Here is a 23,627-nt window from a genome sequence, read left to right as displayed (position 1 = left end):
TAAGGGGGACACCGCAGGTGATCTCCTTAGGTTTGGAGGTGAAAGGTAGGAGAGGGATCCTCTGGGTTTTTCCGGTGAGGAAGGAGGTGATCCATCTGAGCGCGTCCCCTTGGATACCGATGTGGTGAAGTCTTTGATCAGCATGTAATGGGATACAGTGTCAAAGACTGCCACGCAGGCGAAGAGGATCAAAGCTGCTGTTTCTCTTCAGTCAAGGAGGGTTTGGATGTTCGTGCTTGGTGCAATCACTGCAGTTTTGGTGCTGAGATTGCTGCGGAAGCCGGATTGGTAGGTGTCGAGTAGCTGGTTCTGCTCCAGGTATGTCATGAGTAGCTTGTTGATGATCTTTTCCAGTACCTTTGCTGGGCTTGGGAGCAGGAATATTGACTGGTAGTTTTTGGATTTGCTGGGGTCGGAGGAGGGTTTTTTGAGTAGTGATTTGACTTTGTTGTGCTTCCAGGTATCGCAAAATGTTGCAGTGGTGATAGAAGTGTTGTGCAGGGTGGTGAGTTCCCGGAGGATCCTTTTGTTTCCAAGGTTGAAGATGTGGTGTGGGCATGGGTCTGTGGGAGCTCCGAAGTGGATGGATTTCTTGATGGAGGTGATGTACTGGATGGAGAGGATGTTCCAGGTGATCAGTGTGTTGTTCGTATTGGTTACGGTGGTGGCGTAGCTGTTGAGGAAGTCTGTTGGTGTGGGCTGGGCTTCGAAGTTTCTGTATATGGTTGCTATCTTGTGGTGGGCGAAGTGAGCAAGGTTATCACACAGCTTCTGTGAGGGTGTGATGTTTTCACTGGCAGCCAGATTGGAGAATTGCTTAACAACGTTAATGGTGCTGGTTTCAATGCATTCGGCAAGGGCTGCCTTCCTTCCTATAACCATACACAATAGCCTTGAAGCTCCAAGCAGTACTCTGACACAGTGAGCTACCCCCTGTCATGAGCAGAACTTCCTTTTTTGTGCATCACAGATCACCTTCGACATGTTGGCATTTTGAACAGTGCTCTGGCATAATTTAGCAGGGCCACTTGGATGCTTTGGCATTATATTTTTAAGTTGTGATGGTCTCAACAGGCAGAGGAACCTTAACATGCATTATATGATCTCACACAATTTAAAAATAGTAAAATAGTCTGATTTCGGTCACACGTGATTTTGTAAAGGCATTGAAGCTGCAGAGTAGCCTGCATCAGAGGCATTGCATCTGCTGGGGCACAAATATATGCTTGCCAGGGGTCCGTGTTTTTTGTTTGTGCGGTATAACCTGTTTGTAGCCAGATAAATGTTTGTTTTGTTTTGGAGAAATAATGCTACTGGGTTCTATGGCACGCTGAAGTATTGGAACATTTCAGCAGTTCCGGTTCACCTTGGCCGAAAATTCTATGTGTTTTCATCAATATATACAAATATTTGTGCTATAAATGCCTTTTCGTTAATTTCGATCCCATTTAATTCCACATCAGTAAATCCCTGGGAGTGTCGTTATGGCATTCCAAGTGACAACACTTACCTTTTCGAGACGATTCCACTAGCAATCCCATAATTAATACTTAAACAGCTGCAAACATTAATTAACACATTCATATGGCAGGCAAACAAGCAGCAAGTAGAACATTATGGTGGTTCCTCAGTGTAAACCTTATTTCCAAGTGGCACAACTCAGATTACTAGTAGAGTGAAAGAATGTTGAAACAAGTAAGTCAAATTGTTTCATTGACCACAACAAGAATGAGAGTGACTTTAAGTCAGAGCAAGAATATCTGTCAATTGCATAAGGACGAGAGAAACACAATACAAGCTTCAAGCTTCTAACATAACGGCATAATACCCGGAGCAATTAGAAAGCTGCGATAAGTTCAGAAATGGCAATTGCTGGAGAAGGTACGGAGCCTCGGGCACACTGACACAAAGGGGTAGATTTATACTTTTTCACAGAAAACTGCGTTAGTGCGGTTGTGCATGAAAAAGTATAGGGCCGATTAGTGCCATTCCAAGATGCCGGCCGGGCGCCATAATTATGGAATGGTGCTAATGCCCTGTCAGCGTCCTTGGAAAGGACGCTAACAGGGCTGGGGAAGCATAGGGGAAACCGGGGCTTGTGCGGCGAATGATGGCGCTACACTGTTCAGAGGCAGAAAAATTGCCTCAAACAGTGTAGCGCCATTTTCTGGTGCACAACCCCCGTGGACATGGCTCCTATCTTAGTAAAGAGAGAAACCATGCCCACCACCCCAATGGCCATGCCCAGGGGACACGTGTACCCTGGGCATGGCCATTGGGGCCAGCGCCGTGCAGGGGGCCCCAAGTCAGGGCCCCCGAGCGGTGTTGGAAAAAATATATATATACTTCCCGGGACTTACCTGGGATGGGTCCCCCATCTTTAGGTGTCCTCCTGGTGTGAGTAGGGGTGGGTGGGGTTGTCCCTGGGGCCAGGGAAAGGCACATGTGGGCAATTTCCATGGTCTCTGGCCATGGAAATATGCCTACAGTCCCCTTACGCCTGCCCATTCCCAGGTGTTAAATAATTGCCACTAAGCAAGCTTAGCGCCTTTATTTAAGGCCCCCATCCCCTGTGCTGGATTTTAGCACGGGGATAAATATGGCGCAAAGGCCATATCGTCCTTTTCTGGATGGGAACTCTTACCTTGCATCTCATTGACACAAGGTAGGTGTTAACGTCCAGAAAACAACATTAAATCTGTAAGCAAAGTATAAATATAGAGTTAGGTTTGTGCTGAATTAGCTTAATAAAAATTACGCTAATTCAGCACAAACCGAGTATAAATATGGGCCACAGTTTGACATTGCCCTAATTTAAAAGCTACTGGGAGGAGGTTCTAGTTCAGTTAGAGAGGGCCTTTAAAGCCCAAATACCAAGGGAGCCTGGGGAGATCCTCCTGGGCTTTCAATTCAAAGATGGAAGATGCCACAAATCACTGAATGGTAAACAATTAGCAGTCACACCAACAGTAGCAACCCAAGCGATCCTGGCAAGATGGGATAAGCAAAAGTCACTGACCAGGTAAATTGGCTTGTTAGATTATGGGACACACTGGCCATGGAGAAGATCATACTAACGGTCAAGAACAAGCTAAAATCATATGAGATACTATTAGGACCCAATCATCACAATATTTTCTCACAAATACAGGGAACTCACCAGCGCATGCTATTTGAGTGTGATGCTACTCTGTTAGAAATGGGGATTCTGGTTGGCTAGGGTATGCGCCTACGCCAGACAGAATCCACCACTCTAATCAAGGTTAGTCAGTAACACACCAAAGATGAACTGTGCTCACCCCCAGGTACTTGGCGCAAAGCAGGCAGGCTTATCATCAGAGGCAATGTGTAAAGCGTTTGTGCATCACAGTCACACAGCAACACAATGAGAATATCACAAAAGAGACTCCACATAGGAGTACATTCAAATATTTATAGTATATTGTACATAAAACCAGACCACAGCAACATACATCATAAATACTTTGCACACTATGCAATTTCACAAGTAGTACTTGTTATTCTAAACATGGCAAGAACCAAAATGACATACATTAATTATAATTACTTTGCAAGTGATGAATACCTAGTTGAAGGCTCATAGGATGCAAAACAACATGAATCATAAAATCAGTGCAAGAAATGCAACTCCATTTGGAAAACACATAAATTACTATATATAACTAGGCCGTAAAAGCTGCGTGTCTACTACACATGATAGAGTAAAAGGTGAACTCCCTGTTGCAGATGGAAAATGTATAGCCCCTTCTACTGGGGAGTTTGTGGCAATTGCTTGCAACAGGGATCCCACCAGAGAACCTCCCCCATATCAGGCGGGGAAGGAATAATGCTTCTTGAGACCTCCACTGGTTGTCCCCAACAGTAAGGGGGAGATCTAGCCACCTACGAGGGTAGCGTGACTACAACAGGGAACCCCACGGGCCTCCGCTCTGGGGTAAACGCTTTTCTTCAGAGCAGCCCTTGCGTCCATGGGGACCAGAGGCGACATCCTGAGTCGTGCAGGAGCCACGTTGTGCCCCATCTGGGTGGAACTGCTGTAACTCCACGACGTTAATCGTAGGTGGGCTGCCGCTGAGGAGTGAGCCACCAGTACAAACATTTGGCATATCGCCCTCTCCTTGGTGTTGCGGCTCACAAGTAGGAAGGGCCTCACAAGGAGAAGGATTCCCGAAATGTGATTCAGGGAAGCAAACCCACTCCGCTCTCTTAACAAATATAGGAATCGCTTGACACGCATTGTAAGTTGGGCCATGACTCCAGGGCTTCCTGCAGTGCTACGATCAGTGCTGGAGGCGAACACACCCTCCACTCTCTTTTTAACCTAAGATGCACTCAATATGCACTAGTTACAGAAAGTGAAACAAGGGGAGATCAATCACAGCTCCTAGTCAGAACACCCTGCTGCCAGACTCACAATTCACATAGTCCCATGACAGTGAGATCCTTGATCAACATGGGGGGGGCAACAAAGTCCTTGGGCCACACTGGTGGGGCACAAAAGCAGGTAGGCAGGCAGCAGCCCGGCACATCAGGCAAGTTGCAAAGTGGCAGTCCCTTCTGCAGCCCAGCAATTAACCAGCAGCAGCAGACCAGCACAACAAAACAGGTAATCCAAATTGTGGTTCCTCCTGGCACCAGAGCAATCCTCCTGGCAATGTGCAGAGTGTAGAGCCAGCAGTGTTTGGTTGCAAGTCCCATGCAGTGTCAAAAAACATGTGGTGAGAGACCCAGTACTTATACACAAAAATGCTTTTGATGTAGGGGGTGACTTCAAAAGAATCAACAAAAAGTGCACAACAATCTCTTTCAGCCCAGCCCTGGCACAGTAGGGGGTAAATCAGCCCTTTGTGTGAGGGCATGCTACAACCTATTGACATGTAAGTGTGAACCACCTCCCCCTCTCCCAGCCCAGGAAGGCTATCAGTATGCAGATGATTGCAGATGTATAACCTGTCAACCCAGGGCTTCCTGTATTGTGGCTGTCTGGAAATTATGCACAACGCTTAGCTGTCACCTAGGCCAGATGTGGATTGAAGACAGGCTGCAAAGCACACAGAGTTATAAGCACAGAGAAATGCCCACTTTCCAAAAGGCTCTGGGTATAGGGTATACCACTTTACAAGGGACTTTCAAGTAAATCAAATATGCTAAACAGGTGTAAACCAATTATACCAAGTTTAGAGGAGAGAGCATCTGCACTTTAGCACTGATTAGCAGTGGTGAAGTGCCCAGAGTCCTAATGCCAGCAAATGGAATATCAGAAAAATAGGAGGCTAGGTCCAACATACTCATGCCCGGAGAACAATCCCAGATGCTAAAATAGCCCTCATAAAAATGGAAGAGAGTAGGAAATTTTGCAGTTTCAAAGCTATAAACAGGACTTTGAAATACACCAGTCAAAAAAGAGTAGAGTCTATTGGTGAGGAGTGGGAAGGTACAGGGATATGTTGGATAGTTTATATATTCCATATGCATTTGTAATGTATACAAGCCTCACTGGATCATGGACATAGGCAATGGTATCTGTAGCTATTAAAACGCATAAAAACATTTAAACATAAATTGCATTTTGTTGCTCATTTTCTAGAATATTAATTAGGAAAATCCAAGTCCCTCTGAATATTTTGCTTGCTATGGTTGGTCACTTAGTACAATGTCGAGTAGGGTTACAATGTTTTTGTTGGGATGAGTTCCCAGTCCAGCTGTCTAGAATTTGAGAACAATGGCAATGCTATCCACTGTGTATGACAACATGTACTTTGACATATTCCTATTCAAATATACTGAAAATAAAAATCTGAAACAGCAAATTACAGTAAAACAATTGAAGCTTCAATAGGATTTGGGTGTCATTTACCTAAATAAAGAAGGTAACACAGAATGAATAACTAGCATTATTAGATAGGTGTAGCTATTAAAAATAGAGTTGACAACAGCGTCCATTGCAGAACAGCATAAGTCAAGGACTGAGGCTGATATCAGAAAAGTGGCAAAACACCCAATTGAGAATCACATGGCAAAGGAAATTGCAGCTACTCCAAGCCAAATCCCTAATACCAATCCCCAACAGGCAAGTTCAGGAATGTTACAAATAATTGTGTCAAAGGCTTTAGAAAGATCCAATAACAACTGAGCAACCACTTATGTAATGTCAGCAACCAGCCAGTTCCACCAGTTATGCCCAGCAAGACTGGTTTATTTGGGATAAATCTTACTGTAGTAGTTCCGCAAGATTGAAGATGTTGAACTTCAGATGAAACTTGGCCAGTTCTCATGGGCTCCTGGGCTCCTTTTTAGGGTTGAGCCTTCGAGTGCATGCACTAGAACATGCGTCTCACTTGTTAGACTCTATTGTGTAAAGTAAAGGGCTTGGAGCCCGCCTATTACTTACCAGTTGTTGGCTTGCTTGGCACTCTTCTTTAAGGCCTTGTAATTAGTCACTGCAGGCCAAGCATCATTTCCGATCCTTTCTGCGGAGCAGGAACCAAGTACTGATTGATTCTACCTAATCAGAGCCTGTTCGCTGCTCTTGACGTGAATGAGGTACTATTTTGTTCTTTTTAACTTCTTGTGCCCTGCAAACAGAAGGCTTGTGACTGACAAAAATGTGGCCAACAGGACAAACAAAATTGAAAAGTTTTATTTTTTATTGCTCACTTGTTCTATTTTGCCAAGTCATCTTTTCTCACTTTGCACTCGTGATTTCTTTTGTTTTTGCTCGTGGTCGCTGTTCTCGAAAGATGACGATTATCTTATTCTAAATACTGCAAAGCAACATTGTTTCTTTCTTCGGTGTAATAAATGAAATGATACTTTAGCACAAAATCGTGCAGTAGATACCAATCCACCCCACACCAATCTTCCCCAATACAATCCACACAAATCCATTCCACCTTACCCCACACCAATCCACGCCACCCCAATTCACACCACTCACCCCAATTCAATCCACTGCAACCCACCCCACTCCAATCCTCCCAACCCACCCCAATCTAATCTGCCCCACTCCAGTCTGCCCCCTACAATTTTCTCCACTTCAATACAAAACAATCTTCACCACTCCAAAACAATGTACTCCACTCCAATCCAAAGAATCTGTCCTACTCCAATCTGCCCACTCCAATCAAAAATAATATGCCTCACTCCAATCTAAAACAATATCCCCCACTCTCATCTCCCCCACTCCAATCGCCCCCACTTCAATCCAGAACTATCTGCCCCACTCCAATCCAAAACAATCTGCCCAACTCCAGTCAGACCCACTCCAATACAAAACAATATGCCCCACTCCAATACAAAACAACATGCCCCACTCCCTTCTAACCCACTCTAATCTGCCCCAATCCAATCCAAAACAAGCTGCCCCACTCCAATCTGTCCCACTCCAGTCAAAAAACACCTGTCCTACTCCAATGCATCACAATCTGCCCCACTCCAATCTACCCCACTTTAATCCAGAACAACCCCACTTAAACCTGCCCCACTCCAACCTGCCCCATTCCACCCTTCCCCACTCCAAACTCAAACAACTCACTCTAATCCAAAACAATCTGTCCTGCTCCAAATTTGCCCCACTCCAATCCAATCTACCTCACCTCAATCCAATCCACCCCACTTCATCCCACTCCAATCCACCACAATGAAAACCCCACTCCAATCTACCCCACACCAATCCAATCCACACCAATCCAGCCCAGTTCAAACTACCCCACTCCAATCCAATACACCTTAACCCAATCCAATCTACCCCACCCCACTCCACTCCAATCCACCCCACCCCACCCCAGTCCAATCCACCCATCTCCAGTCCACCCCACTCCAGTCAGATCAACGCCACTTCAATCCAAACCACCCACTTGAAATCATCCCACATGATCCCACCCCAGTCCAACCTACCCCACTCCAATCCAACCCACTCAAATCAATTTCATCTCACTCCAACCCAATCCTCCACACTCCAATCGAGTCCACCACTACCCTGTCCACCTCACTCCAACCCAACTCAATCCACCCACATCACCCCAATCCATCCCACTCCAATCCATTCCACTTTAATCCACCCCATACAGTCCAATAGAGTCCATAGTAATCGACCCTACTCCAGTCCAATCCACCCACCTAAAACCACCTTAATCTACCCCACTCCAATCCAATCCACCCCACATCAATCCACCCCACTCCAGTCCAATCCACCACACTCCAGTCCAATCCACTCCACTCCAATCCAACCCAACCCAACCCATTACAATCTACCCCACCCCAATCCAAATCACCCAACCTGACCCCCATCCAATCCACCCCAGTCAATACACTCAATCCAATCCACTCCACCCCACTCAATCTAATTCACCCCACTCAATCCAATCTACCTCACCCCAATACAATCCACCCCAAATCTGATCCACCCACTACATTACACCCCAATCCAGTCCACCCCACTGCAATCCACCCCACTCCGTTCCAATTCACCACACACCAATCCAATCTACCCCACCTCAATGCAGTCCACCATACTCCAATCCACCCCACCCTAGTTCAACCAATCCCAACCAAAACCACCACACCCCACTCCAATGCAATCTACCTCCAATCCACCCACCTCAATCCACCCCACCAAATTTCAATCCATTCCACCGGCCTCAATTCACCCTGCCACAATCAACTCTATTTTAATCTACCACATTTCCAATCCAATCCACCCCATTCTACTCCAATCCATCCTACTCTACCCCAATCCAATCCAACCCACCCCATCCCAGTTCAATTTTCCACACTCCAGTTCAATCCATTCAGCCTACCACCCTCCAATCCACCCTGCTCCAATATAACCCACCCACACCATTCCAATCCACTACAATCTACCCCATTACAATCCACTCCACCACAATCCAGTCCACCCCACCCCATCTAAGTTCAGTCGACCTCACTACAATCCAATCCATACAGCCCACCCCACTACAATTCACCCCACTCAATCCAATTCACCCCAAACCAATCACCCCAATCCAATCCATATAGCACAACCTGCTCCAATTCAATCAATCAATCAATCATCAAAGGATTTATAAAGCGCACTATTCACCCGTTAGGGTCTCAAGGTGCTGGGGGGGGGGGGCTACTGGTCGTAAAGCCATGTCTTGAGGCGTTTACTGAATGTCAAGAGGTCTTCGGTCTGGCGAACGCGGAGCGGTAGGGAGTTCCAGGTCTTGGTGGCTAGGTGAGAGAAGGCTCTTCCTCTGGCAGTGGTGCGGCAGATGCGGGGGACAGAGGCGAGGGCGAGGCTGGCGGAGCAAAGATTGCGGGTGGGGGTGTGGAAGGTGAGTCTGTCGTTGAGGTAGGCTGGACCTGTGTTGTGGAGGGCTTTGTGTGCGTGGATGAGGAGTTTGAAGGTGATCCTCTTTGATACTGGTAGCCAGTGTAGGTCTCTGAGGTGGGGGGAGATGTGGTTGTGGCGTGGGACATCAAGAATGAGGCGGGCGAATGCGTTCTGGATTCTTTGCAGCTTTGTTTGGAGTTTGGTTGGTGTTCCTGCATATAGGGCATTTCCGTAGTACAACCGGCTGCTGACCAGGGCGTGGGTTACAGTTTTCCTGGTTTCGACGGGAATCCACTTGAAGATTTTGTGGAGCATGCGGAGAGTGTTGTAGCAGGAAGAGGAGATGGCGTTGACCTGCTGAGTCATGCTGAGTGTGGAGTCCAAAATGAATCCCAGGTTGAGTGCGTGGGTGGTGGGTGAGGGTATGGATCCTAGGGAGGATAACCCACAAACCGCAAACCCCACCCCAATCCAATCCACCTCACCCACTCCAATCCATCCCACTGCAGCCCACCACACCACACTCCAAACCAATCCATCCCACCCCATTTCAATCCACCCCACACACTCCAATCCACCACACTTTGCTCCAATCCACCTCACTTTACCCCAATCCAATCCATCTCACTCTATTCCAGTCCACCCCACTCCAACCTAATGTAATCAATCCACCCCACTCCAATCCTATCCACCCCACTCAAGTCCGATCCACCCCACCCCACTCCAATACAGCAAATCCGATCCACTTCATTCCAATATATTCTACCCCACTCCAGTCCAATCTACTTAACCCACTCTGATCCAATCCACCCCACCCCAATCTAATCCAGCCCTATCAGTCCAATCCAAACCAATCACCCTAATTCAATCTAACCCACCCCACTCAAATCACCACAATCCAATCCACTCACACCATTTCAATCCAATCCACCCCACACCTATCCACCCGACTCCACTCAATCCACCAAACTCTACCAAAATCCAATCCACCCCACTCTACTCCAATCCACTTCATTCCACCCCACTACCTGAATCCACTCCAATCCAATCCACTCCACCCTATTCCACTCCACTCTATGACTTTTTCTGCCACTGAACCATTGAACTCTACTCCCCTCTACTCACCTCTACAACACTTTACTGCCCATACTCCTCTCTATGACACTCCAACAAATCCACTCTACAGCACTATTTTCCCCCACTCCACTCTGACACTCCACCCCACTAACATTTAGCCATGCTGAACAGCAGCCACACAAGTGTACAACATGGCAAAACACACTGCCAAGGCCGTGGTAACAACCTACGGTTTGCAAATAAAGCCCCTTTCTTTCTGTCACTTTCCCAGTCCTCTGAGCAGCCTCTGATTCAGTTAATCATCCCACATTGGAGGCAGTCTTAACAGGGACCACTGTAACTGCTTTTCCCACTTCCTTTCTGGTAGTAGTCAACCATTATGATTCAGAAGGACATCATTTCCACATAAAGGGATCGAGTCCCTTCTTCAGTATCTACACAAGCAGGTCTTGACCATGGAGAATGCATAATAAGTTAATCCGAGACATGTGCGCAATAACTGGGTGCAGAACTATAAACAGGATCTTGAGGGGGTCATACTGTGTGCATGCAATTCAATGAGCTCACTGCAAAAGAAACCAATGCATTATCAATGGTTAGCTTTCCTCTCTATTTAGAAGCACTGAAATGCAGGGCATGGGGCTGTGACTGTGAAAGAGGAAGGGAAAGACCCACACTAATTTAGCACATTGTACGATCAAAAAGGACCCGGAAATGAGAAAGATGCAAACCCCCGCTCTTCTCACAGTCAGCCAGGTTTGGTTTTAACCCTTGTATAAGCAACCTTCTTCCAGGAGCAGCTCAAGGGGCTTTGTTGGGGCGGGAGTATGGGGAGTGTGGGAGAAGGGGGTAATGGTGGGGTGCAAATTAATTTTAAAAAAAATAACTTACCTGCTTCTCCACTGCCGCTGCACTGCTCCTCTGCTGCACTGCAGGCACAGGCTCCCAGCCTGCCCTGCAGCCAATCCTGACGCTGCTTAGAGCAGCATTAGGATTGGCTGGGAGCACCCAGCCAGGGCACTCCCAGGCAGACTGGGAGCCTGTCCATGCTCTCTCCTGTCCATGCTGGAGACAGCCTAATGCGCATGTATGTTTGGCCAGACCGAGACGGCTGGCCAAACATACATGCTCATTGAGGGGAGTGCAAAGTGCACTCCCCTCATTGACGTCATCCCCAATGCCCGCCCCTTTTACAACAAAACAATAATAAACATGGTTTATTATCGTTTTGTTTGTTAAAGGTGAATTGCAGCTGATGTTGCTGGTGGGGGGGTTCGACGCTCCTCCGCCTTAACAGAGGAGCCGCGCCTGGCTTCTTCACTCTTTTGTGCTACACCTTTTCAATCTCTTGCTCGTGTGCATGTTAATAAATGGCCATGCTGGAGTAAATGGACTGATTACATTATAACAGAATACATAACAAGCATTTGCAATGCAATAGGTCTCACATATTTCGAACAGGTTAATTGTCATCTTTTGACAACAGCGCCCACAAGCAAAAACAAAAGAAAACATGAGTGGAAACTGAGAAAAAATGACTTAACAAAATAAAAGAAAGTTAGGTTTAAAAAATAAAGCTTTGCAATTTTGTTTGTCCTGCTGGGCACATTTTTGCCAGTCAAAAGCCTTCAGTTTGCGAGTCACCAGAAGTTAAAATGAACAAAATAGCAGCAGCAGCCACCGAAATGTCAAGTGCGGTGTGGGGGCGAGGGGACCATGGGGGAAACAACTTTAAAAAGAAAACAAAAGTACTTTTCTCATCGCTCTGCCTGTCTCCTGCCGCCTCGCTCCTCTTGTGGTGTCCCAGCATTCACTGGTACAGCAGCATAGGCTCCCCAGCAATCCTGGCACTGTTTTCATGCTAAACTTAGCATGAAAGCAGCACCAGGATTGGTTTGAGGGGCTCGGACTGCCACTCAGCCACAGCCCTGGGGTCTGTGCAGTTTCTCCAGCCTGGCTGTTAAACACAGCTGGCCTGGAGAACTGCCGGCCAAACACACAAGAGCACTTAGGTGCACTCTCTCTTCCTTCCCCCTCCCACCTTCTTTGGCCCAGGTCACTACTCCATGCACTGCTGGCTGAGGCAGCTAACGAAAAATAAAACGGTAGTAAGCTATCGTTTTATTTTTCATCTAGCGGCCATGTGAAATAGTACCTGGATCACATTGGGAGTAGCAGACGGGCACTAATTAAGTTGAAATTAATTAGTGCTTGATCCCTGCTCCACACAGAGGAACGGAAATGATGCCAGACATGCCTTGACGAATTACGAGGCTGCAAAGAAGAGTACCACGCAAACCAACAAATGGATGGTGACAGGCAGGCCACAAGCCCTTTACTGAATGCAACAGGGTCTTGCATGCGAGATGCATGCGAGACCCTAAAAACCACAAAAGCTGCCGTTCTTTAAAATAATTATTTTGACCCTCCTGGACAGGGTAGGTAATGCACATTGACTCACAAGTCACAGTGGGTAAATGTGGCTTGCACAGACTTTACCCAATGTCCAGCACTGCAGTTAATGAGTGAAAATAAGTGAAGTTAGTGAGTGATGAGTGAGAAAGATAGACAGAGATGATTCCTGTCAGGTAAAAAAGGTGATTGACAACGAAGGTACATGTGACTTGATGATAACTGAGAATGACGACTAAAGATGCTGCCTGATGAGTAAGAAGGATAAATGAGGAGTATCATTGTGTTGGAGAAGATAGCGAAATGAGGAGGATGCCTTAGATAGACAACTGAGGATAAGCACTGATGTACTATAAGTACGAATTATGAGGACCAATGTTGTGTTAGAACGTCGTGAGAAGGATGAGTAACGATGTCTAAAAATTGATGCTCTGTTTGGTGAAGTTGTCCGTTTTGAATAAAGATTGAGGGAGTCATTTCAGGTTTGGCAGGACAGAACTGCAGCAAAAGCAGAGGTTCTTCCACCTGCCAAACTCCCTGTTGTTCTGCCCAATTTAGAACTGGGAAACTGCTGATTAACTATCAGTAGTGGCAGTGGTCAATCAAAAGCAATTACATGTCCATCAAATGCTCACCACCCTTAATGCACCGGAAGGTCCGCTATATTACGGGCATCCTCCCAGTGCATATTTTCGGTGCCCAGGTCCACCATGTGAGAGGCATGGTTGCCCCGGCAGCAAAAAGAAACAATGGCACTCACATACAATAAATTAATCACAGAGGAAATCACATGGTTTCCACTCAGCGCTGAGCTCTGCCACAAGCGCATGATCCACACTGGTGTATGCATTTTTGGCACAGAGATCCCGCACAGGCAGGCATTTATCTGTAAATAGGGCAGGCTGTCCTCCGAAGGGTAATGCAGAGGCCAGGGCCTTTGTCAACCCGGGAGCATGCAGGCCACACGCCATACCTAAAATGACTCTGTGGGTCTTTTTGTGTTCATTTCACCATTTTTGTAATTGAACATTGCAATTCCATAAGTGCACGTTTGAAAGTTACTTACATCAGGATCTAATTCGACTAATTCATCTTCTAGCTTTCGGATCTCTTCTTCCGTTAGATTGCCGAGAACTTCATCCTCATCTAGGTCACGGTATTTTTCTAACTCCTTTCTGTAAGACATGTTTAGAAAAATCCTCGTTTCAACTGCGATATTTTTCTAAATATCGAAGAGACCTGGAGGAAAAGAGAAAAGGAGTCTTGTGAGAATAACACATCCACAACATATTAGAAAGCTTTTCTGCCCAGGGTGTTGCAGGGCTGCAGAACAAAATACAGAATGCTCTACCTCATTTTGTACCACTAAAGTGCTGAAAACGTTTACAATTACACATTTACCACTTTTATAGGAAGCATAAGATATATAGAGAGGCTGTTATCTGGCTCTGAGCCCTTAGAAAGTTCCAAATCCCCACTACTAACCCTCAGTAATATTTTCCTAAACAAAGGAGTCACGCAGTATTCCAGGCCCAAATATGATAAATAAATTGTCTACAAGCGTTTCAACATAGTTTCAGCAAAAAACCTCAGGCCAGAATTACAAGGCATCACTTTTTGCAATGCTCCTGTGGCTCTATCCACTTCTCCGTATTTACAAGGAGGTGTAATGTCACTTTTCGTGGCTTTATACCTCCTTGAAAATATGGGCCCCTCCGATGCAGTTTTCTGTGTCAGAGGGGCGTGCAATGGGTGTTGCAGTGGGCGTTCCACTGCAACACCCATTGCTTTTGATGCTGCAACAGATTTACAAGAAGGCATAAATCTGTGGCAGTGCCAAAAACTAGCGCCACCCCAGGGATGGTGTCCAGGTACACACTGGAAGAGTGATCAACCTAAATTTTACATATCAAGTGTGTCATAGCTCAGGCATATTTTAATACTATCATCCAACTAGTGTTAAAATCCCACATCTATCTTGGTTAATAAGTACCCAGATATCATAATGTTCTTTTTTTACAGTTTTATATAGCACAAACTATTTGAGGGCTTTACATTTACCCATAATCACAGGTTATTGAGCTGAGACTCAAACTTGGTTCCCCATTTCCTGCTTCCTCAGTAATCAAAATATGTGTAGTACTGAACAGGCCGTGATAAGAAGGAAAGCTCTTTACTCTGCCCTCAGTCAGAGTCAACTACAGAATTCCTTAACGGATCCAAGCAATGACTCAAAAACTCACTCAACATTCTAAAGACTGCGCACAAGTTTACTCGCATGCACACACACAAGAGGAAGGGAGAAAGGGGAAAGGAAGAAGGACAACAAGGAAGTACATACCACAGCTACATTCCGTAAGATGAAATGCACAAGGCACAACATAATAATTTAATTTTACCTCTTCACCTTCCTTTGGAAGGGATTAGACAAACAAATAGTCCTTAAATCTGAGGGGCATCCCAGCATTACGTGAACCAACACATGTACCATCAATGTCAGAAGAATAGTTACCAGATACAGAATTGGGTAAAGATGACAGACTGGCAACATCTAAGTTAGTACATGCGTGAACCCCCACTCCCATGGAATAATTCCTAGTGGGTACTTAAACCAAGGTGCCAGAAAGTTTCTGTTATGTAGGGTAATCATTTGTACCCTTAGCATCACTAGATCAATTTCACTAAATTCGATCACTGAGCCACATAGCATATCCAAAAGTATAAACAACCTTCATGGGGTTACTAAAAATATCCCCACTGAATATGTTGTGTGGGTGTTTGATCCTTACAGTATCCCTCACTACAATTTTACTGTGGTGGACTTCCTTTGCTCATAATAGCGCTTCATTTTACCTTGACATTTTCCAGCTCTTTTCTTCACTGTAATACCACACCCACCAACAAAGGTCACATTAAACAGAATGACATGCCCCTTATCAGATTTCTTTAACCAGTGGAGTAGGAGTTTGGTGGAGCAAGACTACCTCTTAGTAACCCATATGGGCTCTTGCCTGCAAAATTATATGGGGCAGTGCAGTAACCCCTTAAGAGCTAGTCAAATGTTTTTTTTTATAATGTAGTCTGCTCATTTCACTTGACCATTACATTGAGGATGATACAATGAAGCTTTACAGTGAGTTATCCCACATGAAGAAAGGAATCTGGACACCTCAGTTGAAATGGATTAGAACCTTTATCACTTACTAGTTTCAAAGGAAACCCTTCCCTTGAAAACATTTGTTTTAAAAACTCCAGAATTATACTGGTGCAGGGGAGTCAAAAAATTCCATGGCAGTCCATGTGCTGTAGTAGTCAAACATGACCACAGCTAGATGCATGGATTCAGGCACCTTATACATGGGCCCAAGCAAGTCCACCCAAGCTTATGTCAAGGTCGCCCAGGGAAAAGAAGTGGGGATATAGGACAAACATGTGTTCTGATAGTTTTATCTGCTTCCATACACATCTGACATTCTTGGTCAAATAACTTGACATAACAATCCATGCCTGGCTACCATTAACACATTCCTAAACTCTTTTTGGTACCAGTTATGCCAAGATGGCCTTCATGGACCAAAGCAATAAGACAGGGTTTTAATTGGGAGGGAAGCACTAAAACATTATTTTTTAGAATTACCTCATCTTAAATCAGTAACTCTTCTTTCACCTTTTAGTAAGGTCTGAGATTCACATTCAACAATTTTTCTTTAGGCCAACCCCTTACAATATGTGGTAATGCATCCAAATACCTTGAATCCTCTTTGATGCAGACAATCACTCAGCCTTACAGAAAGATCTTTCTCAAAAACCGTTATCCAACAAATATGCAACTGCTGCATCCTCATAAGTTTCACATTCATTGTCATTAGCAGTAGTGATTTCACATGACAACCTGGAGAGTTAAACAGTTGGGGACAGTTTATTTAACAGGAATATGTTAATGCTATGTTCAGGTAGCCGTGCTGTCCAGGGGACTTGCTGTCCCACAGTACTGCTGCTGCAAGAAGGAAGGGACCACACCTGATTCCCTTGTGCCTTGCGCTTATAGCGCCCATGCACTGTCCACGGTGTGGGATGTTCAGCCAGCTGTGCTTTCCCACAATAATGCTGCTGCAAGGAGGAGGGGCCTGCACCTGATGCCCCGCACCATGCTTATAGCACCCATCCACCTCCTGTGGCACAAGATGTTCAGGTAGCCATGCTACCCAAGGGACTCACTGTCCCACAATACTCCCACAATACTGCTGATGCAAGGAAGAGGGGCTCACACCTGATTCCACACACTGCACGCTTATAGTATCCATCTACCTCCTACAGCGTGGGCCATGCGTGGGCCGCACCCGGGCAAAGCCTGGGCCGCACACTCGTCAGAGCCCAGAGGAGGGTGCCCCCCCCCCTTTTGGTTGTGAATTTGGAAGATGGTATTTGTGGAGTCCACCCCCCCCCCCCTGCAGTTGTTCAGGTACTGTAGCACTGTTTGCTTACAAAAGCTTTGGTGCTCCTTTCGCCATGTGAAGCCTGCTTGAGTGGCGCTTGGGGAGGGACTCTGCTCACGCTCACTGTGCTAGGTCAAGTTTTACTGACCTATTGTCTTGGATACAGAACCTTAATTTGGTATGGGGGAGTAACTGCATTTGAGCGATACTGGAAATTCCAGTAGGAAGAGAGACTTATTGCCACCACCGCTCCCAGTCATTTATCCTACCCTCCGCCTGAAACACCGCTTTGCTGCTCCAGTTAAGTCAATCACATTCAAGTTGTTACGGGCTGGTGGGATTGGATGAAATTGTTTATCCATGTATGGTTGCAAAGAGACTTTGTGGCATATTTTCCAGCAGGTCATGCCAACACAAAGAAGGATAAGTGGAAAACGCTACCTGAGAGTGAGTTGAGGCACACCAAAACATTGCAGCACAACCTGCTGGAACTTTTCTCCTTGAGACATTGGAGGACATATTTTTAAGATTGTCTTATTTTGCTGTGGTTTGTTGCACAGAAAACGTTTGCTATAATTTAATATTTAAAAGTGCAGGAGCCTACTAATTCATACATTAGAGCACTGGTTCTGTTACTTAGCTTTGTGGGGGAAGATCTGGCGATTATGCAGTGGTACGTAGCCTACCTGAAATTTTCCATTTTCTGCTAAGAGTAAGGGGGATACTGTGAATGCTAATTTGGAAAAAGGATAGGGAAGCTCAAAACAACTAAGGCACCACTTGGCAAGGAGAAAACTCCCAAAATAATGAGGAATTCAGGGGACAATTGCACAATGGCAGAAATAGACAACCAAATAGACAAGACCGACTCTGTGCTGGGTGACAAGGCTAAGATGCCCAAAACATCGAACTCAAAAATAACTTATTTTTCTACAAATACAGGAGGGACACAGTGGAAAAATTAAATATCCCACAAACTTGTACCAGGTCATTTTACAGAGGTGCAGGGACCCCAACCCTTGGCAACAGCAGCCACCGGCAAAACTGTAGTGGCCTCATCCCACCCATTAGGCAAGGCCCCAGGAGAGAGTTCAATGTAGCCAGAACCAGATGAAGAGAGGGATGGGGGGTGGTCTTTGGTGTTACCTGCACAAATAGATATACACCTCTGGCAGCCAGGAAGTCAACTAACACTATTGAGTCAAGTCCAATAGGTCCCAGTTTTGCAACTGAAGGGCACCTAATAAAGGAGGAGAGTCAAGTTGGAGGAGAGTTAACCCAACCTCCGAAAATGCTAAGGTGTAGGTGCAATGATGCAGAAGTGAGGTAATTAACTGTGAAAATCGACACCTTTACAAATGAGGTTGCTGGCTTAAAGGGTCTTGTTAGAGCTCTAATGGCAAAATTAAAGGGCCAAGAGGGATTACCAAACAGCAAGCAGGTTGGAGTGAGCAACATGTTATCTAAATATCCCTACTCACAGAACCAAGGCCTACCAACCACATATTACAAACTATGGTCTAGTCCAGCCCAGGAGTCCCATAACTTTACTGGACTGCCTCCTTGGCAGACGAAGCACAAGACTCTGAGAGGTGACCCTGCAGGCAGAGATAACATGCTACAGATGAGACTATTAGATATGGAATGACCTAGTGCTTCAAGGACATACCAATACTACCCTCCCCCACCAGAGCTCTGCAACACCAAATGCTAACCACCCAACAAAGGAAGAATACAAGTATGCCATGTAATATGATCCAGTGTGGGAGGGACCCCCATACCCCAAAATATATGACGTTTCCACGAGCATTTAAATAAAACTAGGGAGCACAGAGTGCACCTAACAAGCTGGCTGGGAGGATGAAGACGCTCTCAAAAGTGAAAGTTCTTCACTGGATCAGGCACAATCAGCAATGTCTGTTGGTTGTGCGGTCAGATATAATGAAAGTAAAATGGGAATGGAAGTATAAATACCATTGCCCTCACTGTTAGTGATAAAACAATTGTAGATAGCCTAATTGCCATGAACATAAGATCCAGCCTACTTTTAAAACCAACAATGAGGTTTAAGTTGCACAGATCATTGACTAAAGATTATCCATTGAGGGACCATCACGCCCCGATTAGACAATTAACACATAATCAAAACTTGGCAAACCTTGAGGCAGTAGATTGACTGATCCAGATCACATCAGCCCTCCCTGTATCATAAAATCACCATGTGACTAGGGCCAAGTACAGAAAGGAATGTTAGATATAAGTTTGGATAGAACCAAGCACTAGGCACCACAAAGTGAAGGAAGAGGGAAGTTAATTAATAATATTGGTGCTGAGACAAGGCAATAGGATGTATCAAGTACCGCAAGAACATCTTATTTGAAATCCATATGCCTTGTCTCATGGAATCTGGCATGATTAAGATACAAGCTAATGAATCCTGACTGGCACAAGTAAGTCGATCAGTTCCATCTTTGCCTTTTCCAGAAGACTTGACTATAGGATCCACCATACAAGTTAGGGTATAAAACTGATTATATTACAACGTTTCCCTCACTGAGTGGTAGACCACAGGGGAGCTGGTCCTATGGATAAAAACCTCCCTAAGCTTTTCTGTTAGTGTATATCCTATAGGCTCAGTAAACATTCTGGGAGTAAGCTTAAGCATTCATAGTAAGACCTTATTACACTTACTTATTGTGTATATAAGACTCAAGGGAAGAAATCTGGAGTCATAGGTTGTAAAAAACATTAGATGGCGTTCTCAAAACCATAGTCCCCAAAGATTCAATCATTATGGGTGGTGATTTTAATTGTACGTACAAACCAATAAATGGCCTAGAATCAATTATGGGGGATGAGAACATGGTAAGAGGCATTTCTCAACTAACGGTTGGACCACTGGCACCATGCACGGTAGCAGCTATGCAGTTGGTACACCTCACATTAGAAATGGCTTGAGAGCATTTAACAGAAGGATTGACTCCAATAATGCCAGTTTATATACATTAAAAAGGGGCAGTGTCTGGTCAAAGTTAGGATACATCCTACACAATATAACATCATGGAACAGGATAACTGCATTTAACATAGTAGAGAAAACAGTGACCATTACCAGCTATCTTTAGAGATACTAAGGTGTCTCTCAAAAACATGACATTATTTAGAGTCGAAAGGAGCAGGGAAGAGATGAATTGGAACAATCTGCTCCAAGTGGCTAACTGTAAAGATACCAAACCATTTTGGAAAATAGTTGCCCATGGAACTAAAGACACATCTTCCACAGAGCACTACTTGGACCCTGGCACCTGGACTCAAGGTTTTACTGATCTTTACTCTGAACTCACAGAGCACTCTCAAGAACCGCAATGGATTTCAAATAGCTGTACAGATAAAGCCATGGAACACACAACTTATTTTAGCATAGCAGAAACGCTGGAGGCCATTGATGCGATTAGGCTGTGAAACGCTCCTGGTTTGGATAAAATCCCTGGGAACTGTTTGAAATATGATAAAGAAGTATGGGCTCCTTACGTAAATTTAATCAGTAATGCAGTGGCATTGGGAGCACATGGAAAGGGTCCGAAATAGTCCCAATTCATAAAAAAGGGAGTAAGCAGGAACCTGGCAACTACTGGCCAATTAGTCTCAAAGATATATTACAAAAAATATATGGCAGGCAGGTCCTGAGATGGATAGACAATAACAACATCCTAACAGTCTATCAGGCATGGTTTAGGACTTGTTTAAGTACAATCAATCAGGTTTTCAGGCTTTTAGGCATCCTATGGAAATATACTAAACTGAGGGGACGGCATCTGTATGTTGCATTCATAGATCTAAGAGTGGCTTTCAATCTCGTTTTGAGAGGCCCTTTATAGGCCACGTTGAAGAGCTAAGGCATACCTGATGATCTTTTAACCCAGAAAATCAGGTTTCATCAAGGTTAAAATAAGTTTGCTGGGGTTAGCATAGTGAATTTCTGGAATCTATCCCTATTAACAGGGGAATGGAGGCAGGGTTACTTGCAGTTGGACTTCTGCAGGGAAAGATGAGCTTGAAATTTTAACTTGTTATTAATCTATCACTTAATAGTTCTTAACTAATCTTTGTTTTTTATTTATATTGATTGAATGTTTTATAAAGGTGATCATATGTGTATGTTCTGTATTGATTTCAGCTAACATGATGTAGAACTATATATATGCTTTAAATGCTTTTTAACCAAAATAAAATTGTCTGATTGATCGATTGTTAATGCTAATTTATGCTAATTTACATAGTATGAGACTTTATCTGAACCTCCCATACTCAAGATGCTCACTAAGGATTTGTGCTCAGCTTTGATTAATAATGTTTTCTCCTACAGCTAACAGCAGCCACCTGGACTGCGGCAATGCACTCTATGCCCGGAAAAGACTACAACGCATCCAGAACACCTTCGCCCGTCTCATCAAGACCGCCCCATGACACAGCCACACCTCCGCACTTCTAAGAGACCTACACTGGCTGCCTATCGACAGGAGAATCACCTTCAAGCTCCTGACCCACGCCTACAAGGCCCTACACAACGCCGTACCAGCCTACCTCAACCACAGACTCTCCTTCTGCACTTCCGCCAAACAACTCCTCTGCTGATCAGGCCCTCGCCAACGTCCCCCGCATCTGGAAAACCACGGCCGGAGGAAGATCCTTCTCCCACATCGCCACCAAGACCTGAAACACCCTCCCCATCCACCTCAGGCAATCACACACCCTGTCACAGTTCAGGAAGAACCTCAAGACCTGGCTCTTCAACCGATCCTCAGGACCCCCCCCCCACCTTTCCCAGCACCTTGAGACCCTCATGGGTGAGTAGTCAAGTTTTACAAATCCCTGATTGATTGAAAATTTTGCAACGGCCCCCACATGCCAACAGTTCAAGCTCAATAACAGAATATCTGGATTCAGATCACCTCAATTTGTGTGGGGCAAAAGCAGTGAGACAATCAGTATCTTGAGCTTTCTGTCTGAGAACAGTGCCTAACTATACTTGTATTGCATCAGTCACTACATAAGGTAAAGACTCATTAAAGAATTTAAGGAAAGGTGCTCTTTGTAATTCTTCCTTTGAAATATACATGTTATCAGAGCAATTCTTGTACCAAACGAAGACTGCATCTCTTTTGGCGAGATGGCGCATGGGTTCCACTTTCTCAGTGTAATTCTTTATGAAGTTCAAATAAAATTCACACAATCTTAAGAAGGATAAAAGGTCTTTTTTTTAGATGGATTGGTGAGTGAATGAAGGTGGAAATCAAACTGAGTTTCAGTGTGCCGTCAGAATAGATAAAATAACCCAACTATTCCATGTATCGCATTTTTTCCTCATGATGATCAAACCATTTACCTGGGTTCTCTTCAAGACTCCTCGTAAAATGCTTTTTTAGCCTTCATGAAGGATGAGGATGTGATCCTGGCAAGCTGTAACTCCTTCCATGCCAAGGAACAGTTTATTCATTACCCTTCGAAAAACGGTAGCTGCCAAGTTAAGACCGAGTGGAATCATGAGGAATCTGTAAGCCCCACTATGAGTGATGAAGGAGTCAAGTCACATGAAATGTTGTATTGAATTCAACCTGATGGAAGGAGAAAGTGATGGTCTAAAACACCTTGACCTTGCCCTATGTGGCCACTATTTTGTGTAGGTGTGGCAAAGTTTGCCTCTTAGCCACTACTTGGCAGTTCAATAGTCTCAAGTTTATAGATAATACAATATCTCTAGTAGCAGATCTAGCTACTCTAAGACCTCTCCTCTATTGGATTAGGTTGTGGACAACCCCCGAACTAGATATATACAAGACCGCACTACTCGATCTATTGAAATGCCAAAACGCTAATACTCTTCCCTGGGTTCGCCATGTGGCCCATTGGCTCCGGCTATTGGGTCTGGGCGATTACTGGGATAATCCCCATAAATTAGAGAGACGGCACAAAAACGTTTTAAAGTTAACCTATTGGTCTTATGTTAAGGATAACTACATAACTCACAAATCCCATGGTCGCTTAACTAATTCCTTCATTGATATTAAATGGTCCCCAAAGTTTGAATCCTATTTGGATGTGATACCGGATTCGCAGGGCAAGAGCTTATATGCAAGGTTTCGCTTTGGCTCTTTGCCCTTGTTGTCACTGATTCATAGGTGGGGGCCGACTAATCTTCCCGATATATGCCCTGCCTGTGGCAGTACTTTCGAAACCATTGAGCATTTCATGTTCTTCTGCCCAGCCTATGCGATTCCACGTTTAAAATGGATTCGCAATATTTGCAGGGACATGGGATTCAAGAACTGCTCTTTGGCTCTACGGGTTCTAAAAAGCCATAATTC

General features: G+C 44.9%; 1 protein-coding gene across 3 annotated transcripts in view; it reads right to left on the bottom strand.

Annotated features, from left to right (window-relative positions):
* Positions 1 to 23,627, bottom strand: part of TMOD1 (tropomodulin 1) — a 476,820-nt gene that overhangs the window by 288,642 nt on the left and 164,551 nt on the right. For all 3 annotated transcript variants that reach the window (XM_069236536.1, XM_069236542.1, XM_069236532.1), the window contains exon 2: positions 13,893 to 14,065. In XM_069236536.1, the coding sequence (XP_069092637.1) occupies positions 13,893 to 14,012 (120 nt within the window). In that variant the 5' untranslated portion in view covers positions 14,013 to 14,065. The remainder of the gene's footprint in view (positions 1 to 13,892; positions 14,066 to 23,627) is intronic.

This window comes from Pleurodeles waltl, chromosome 1_2, assembly GCF_031143425.1.
Source record: "Pleurodeles waltl isolate 20211129_DDA chromosome 1_2, aPleWal1.hap1.20221129, whole genome shotgun sequence".
Taxonomy (NCBI): Eukaryota; Metazoa; Chordata; class Amphibia; order Caudata; family Salamandridae; genus Pleurodeles; species Pleurodeles waltl.
This window is presented reverse-complemented; position numbering and strand designations above follow the sequence as displayed.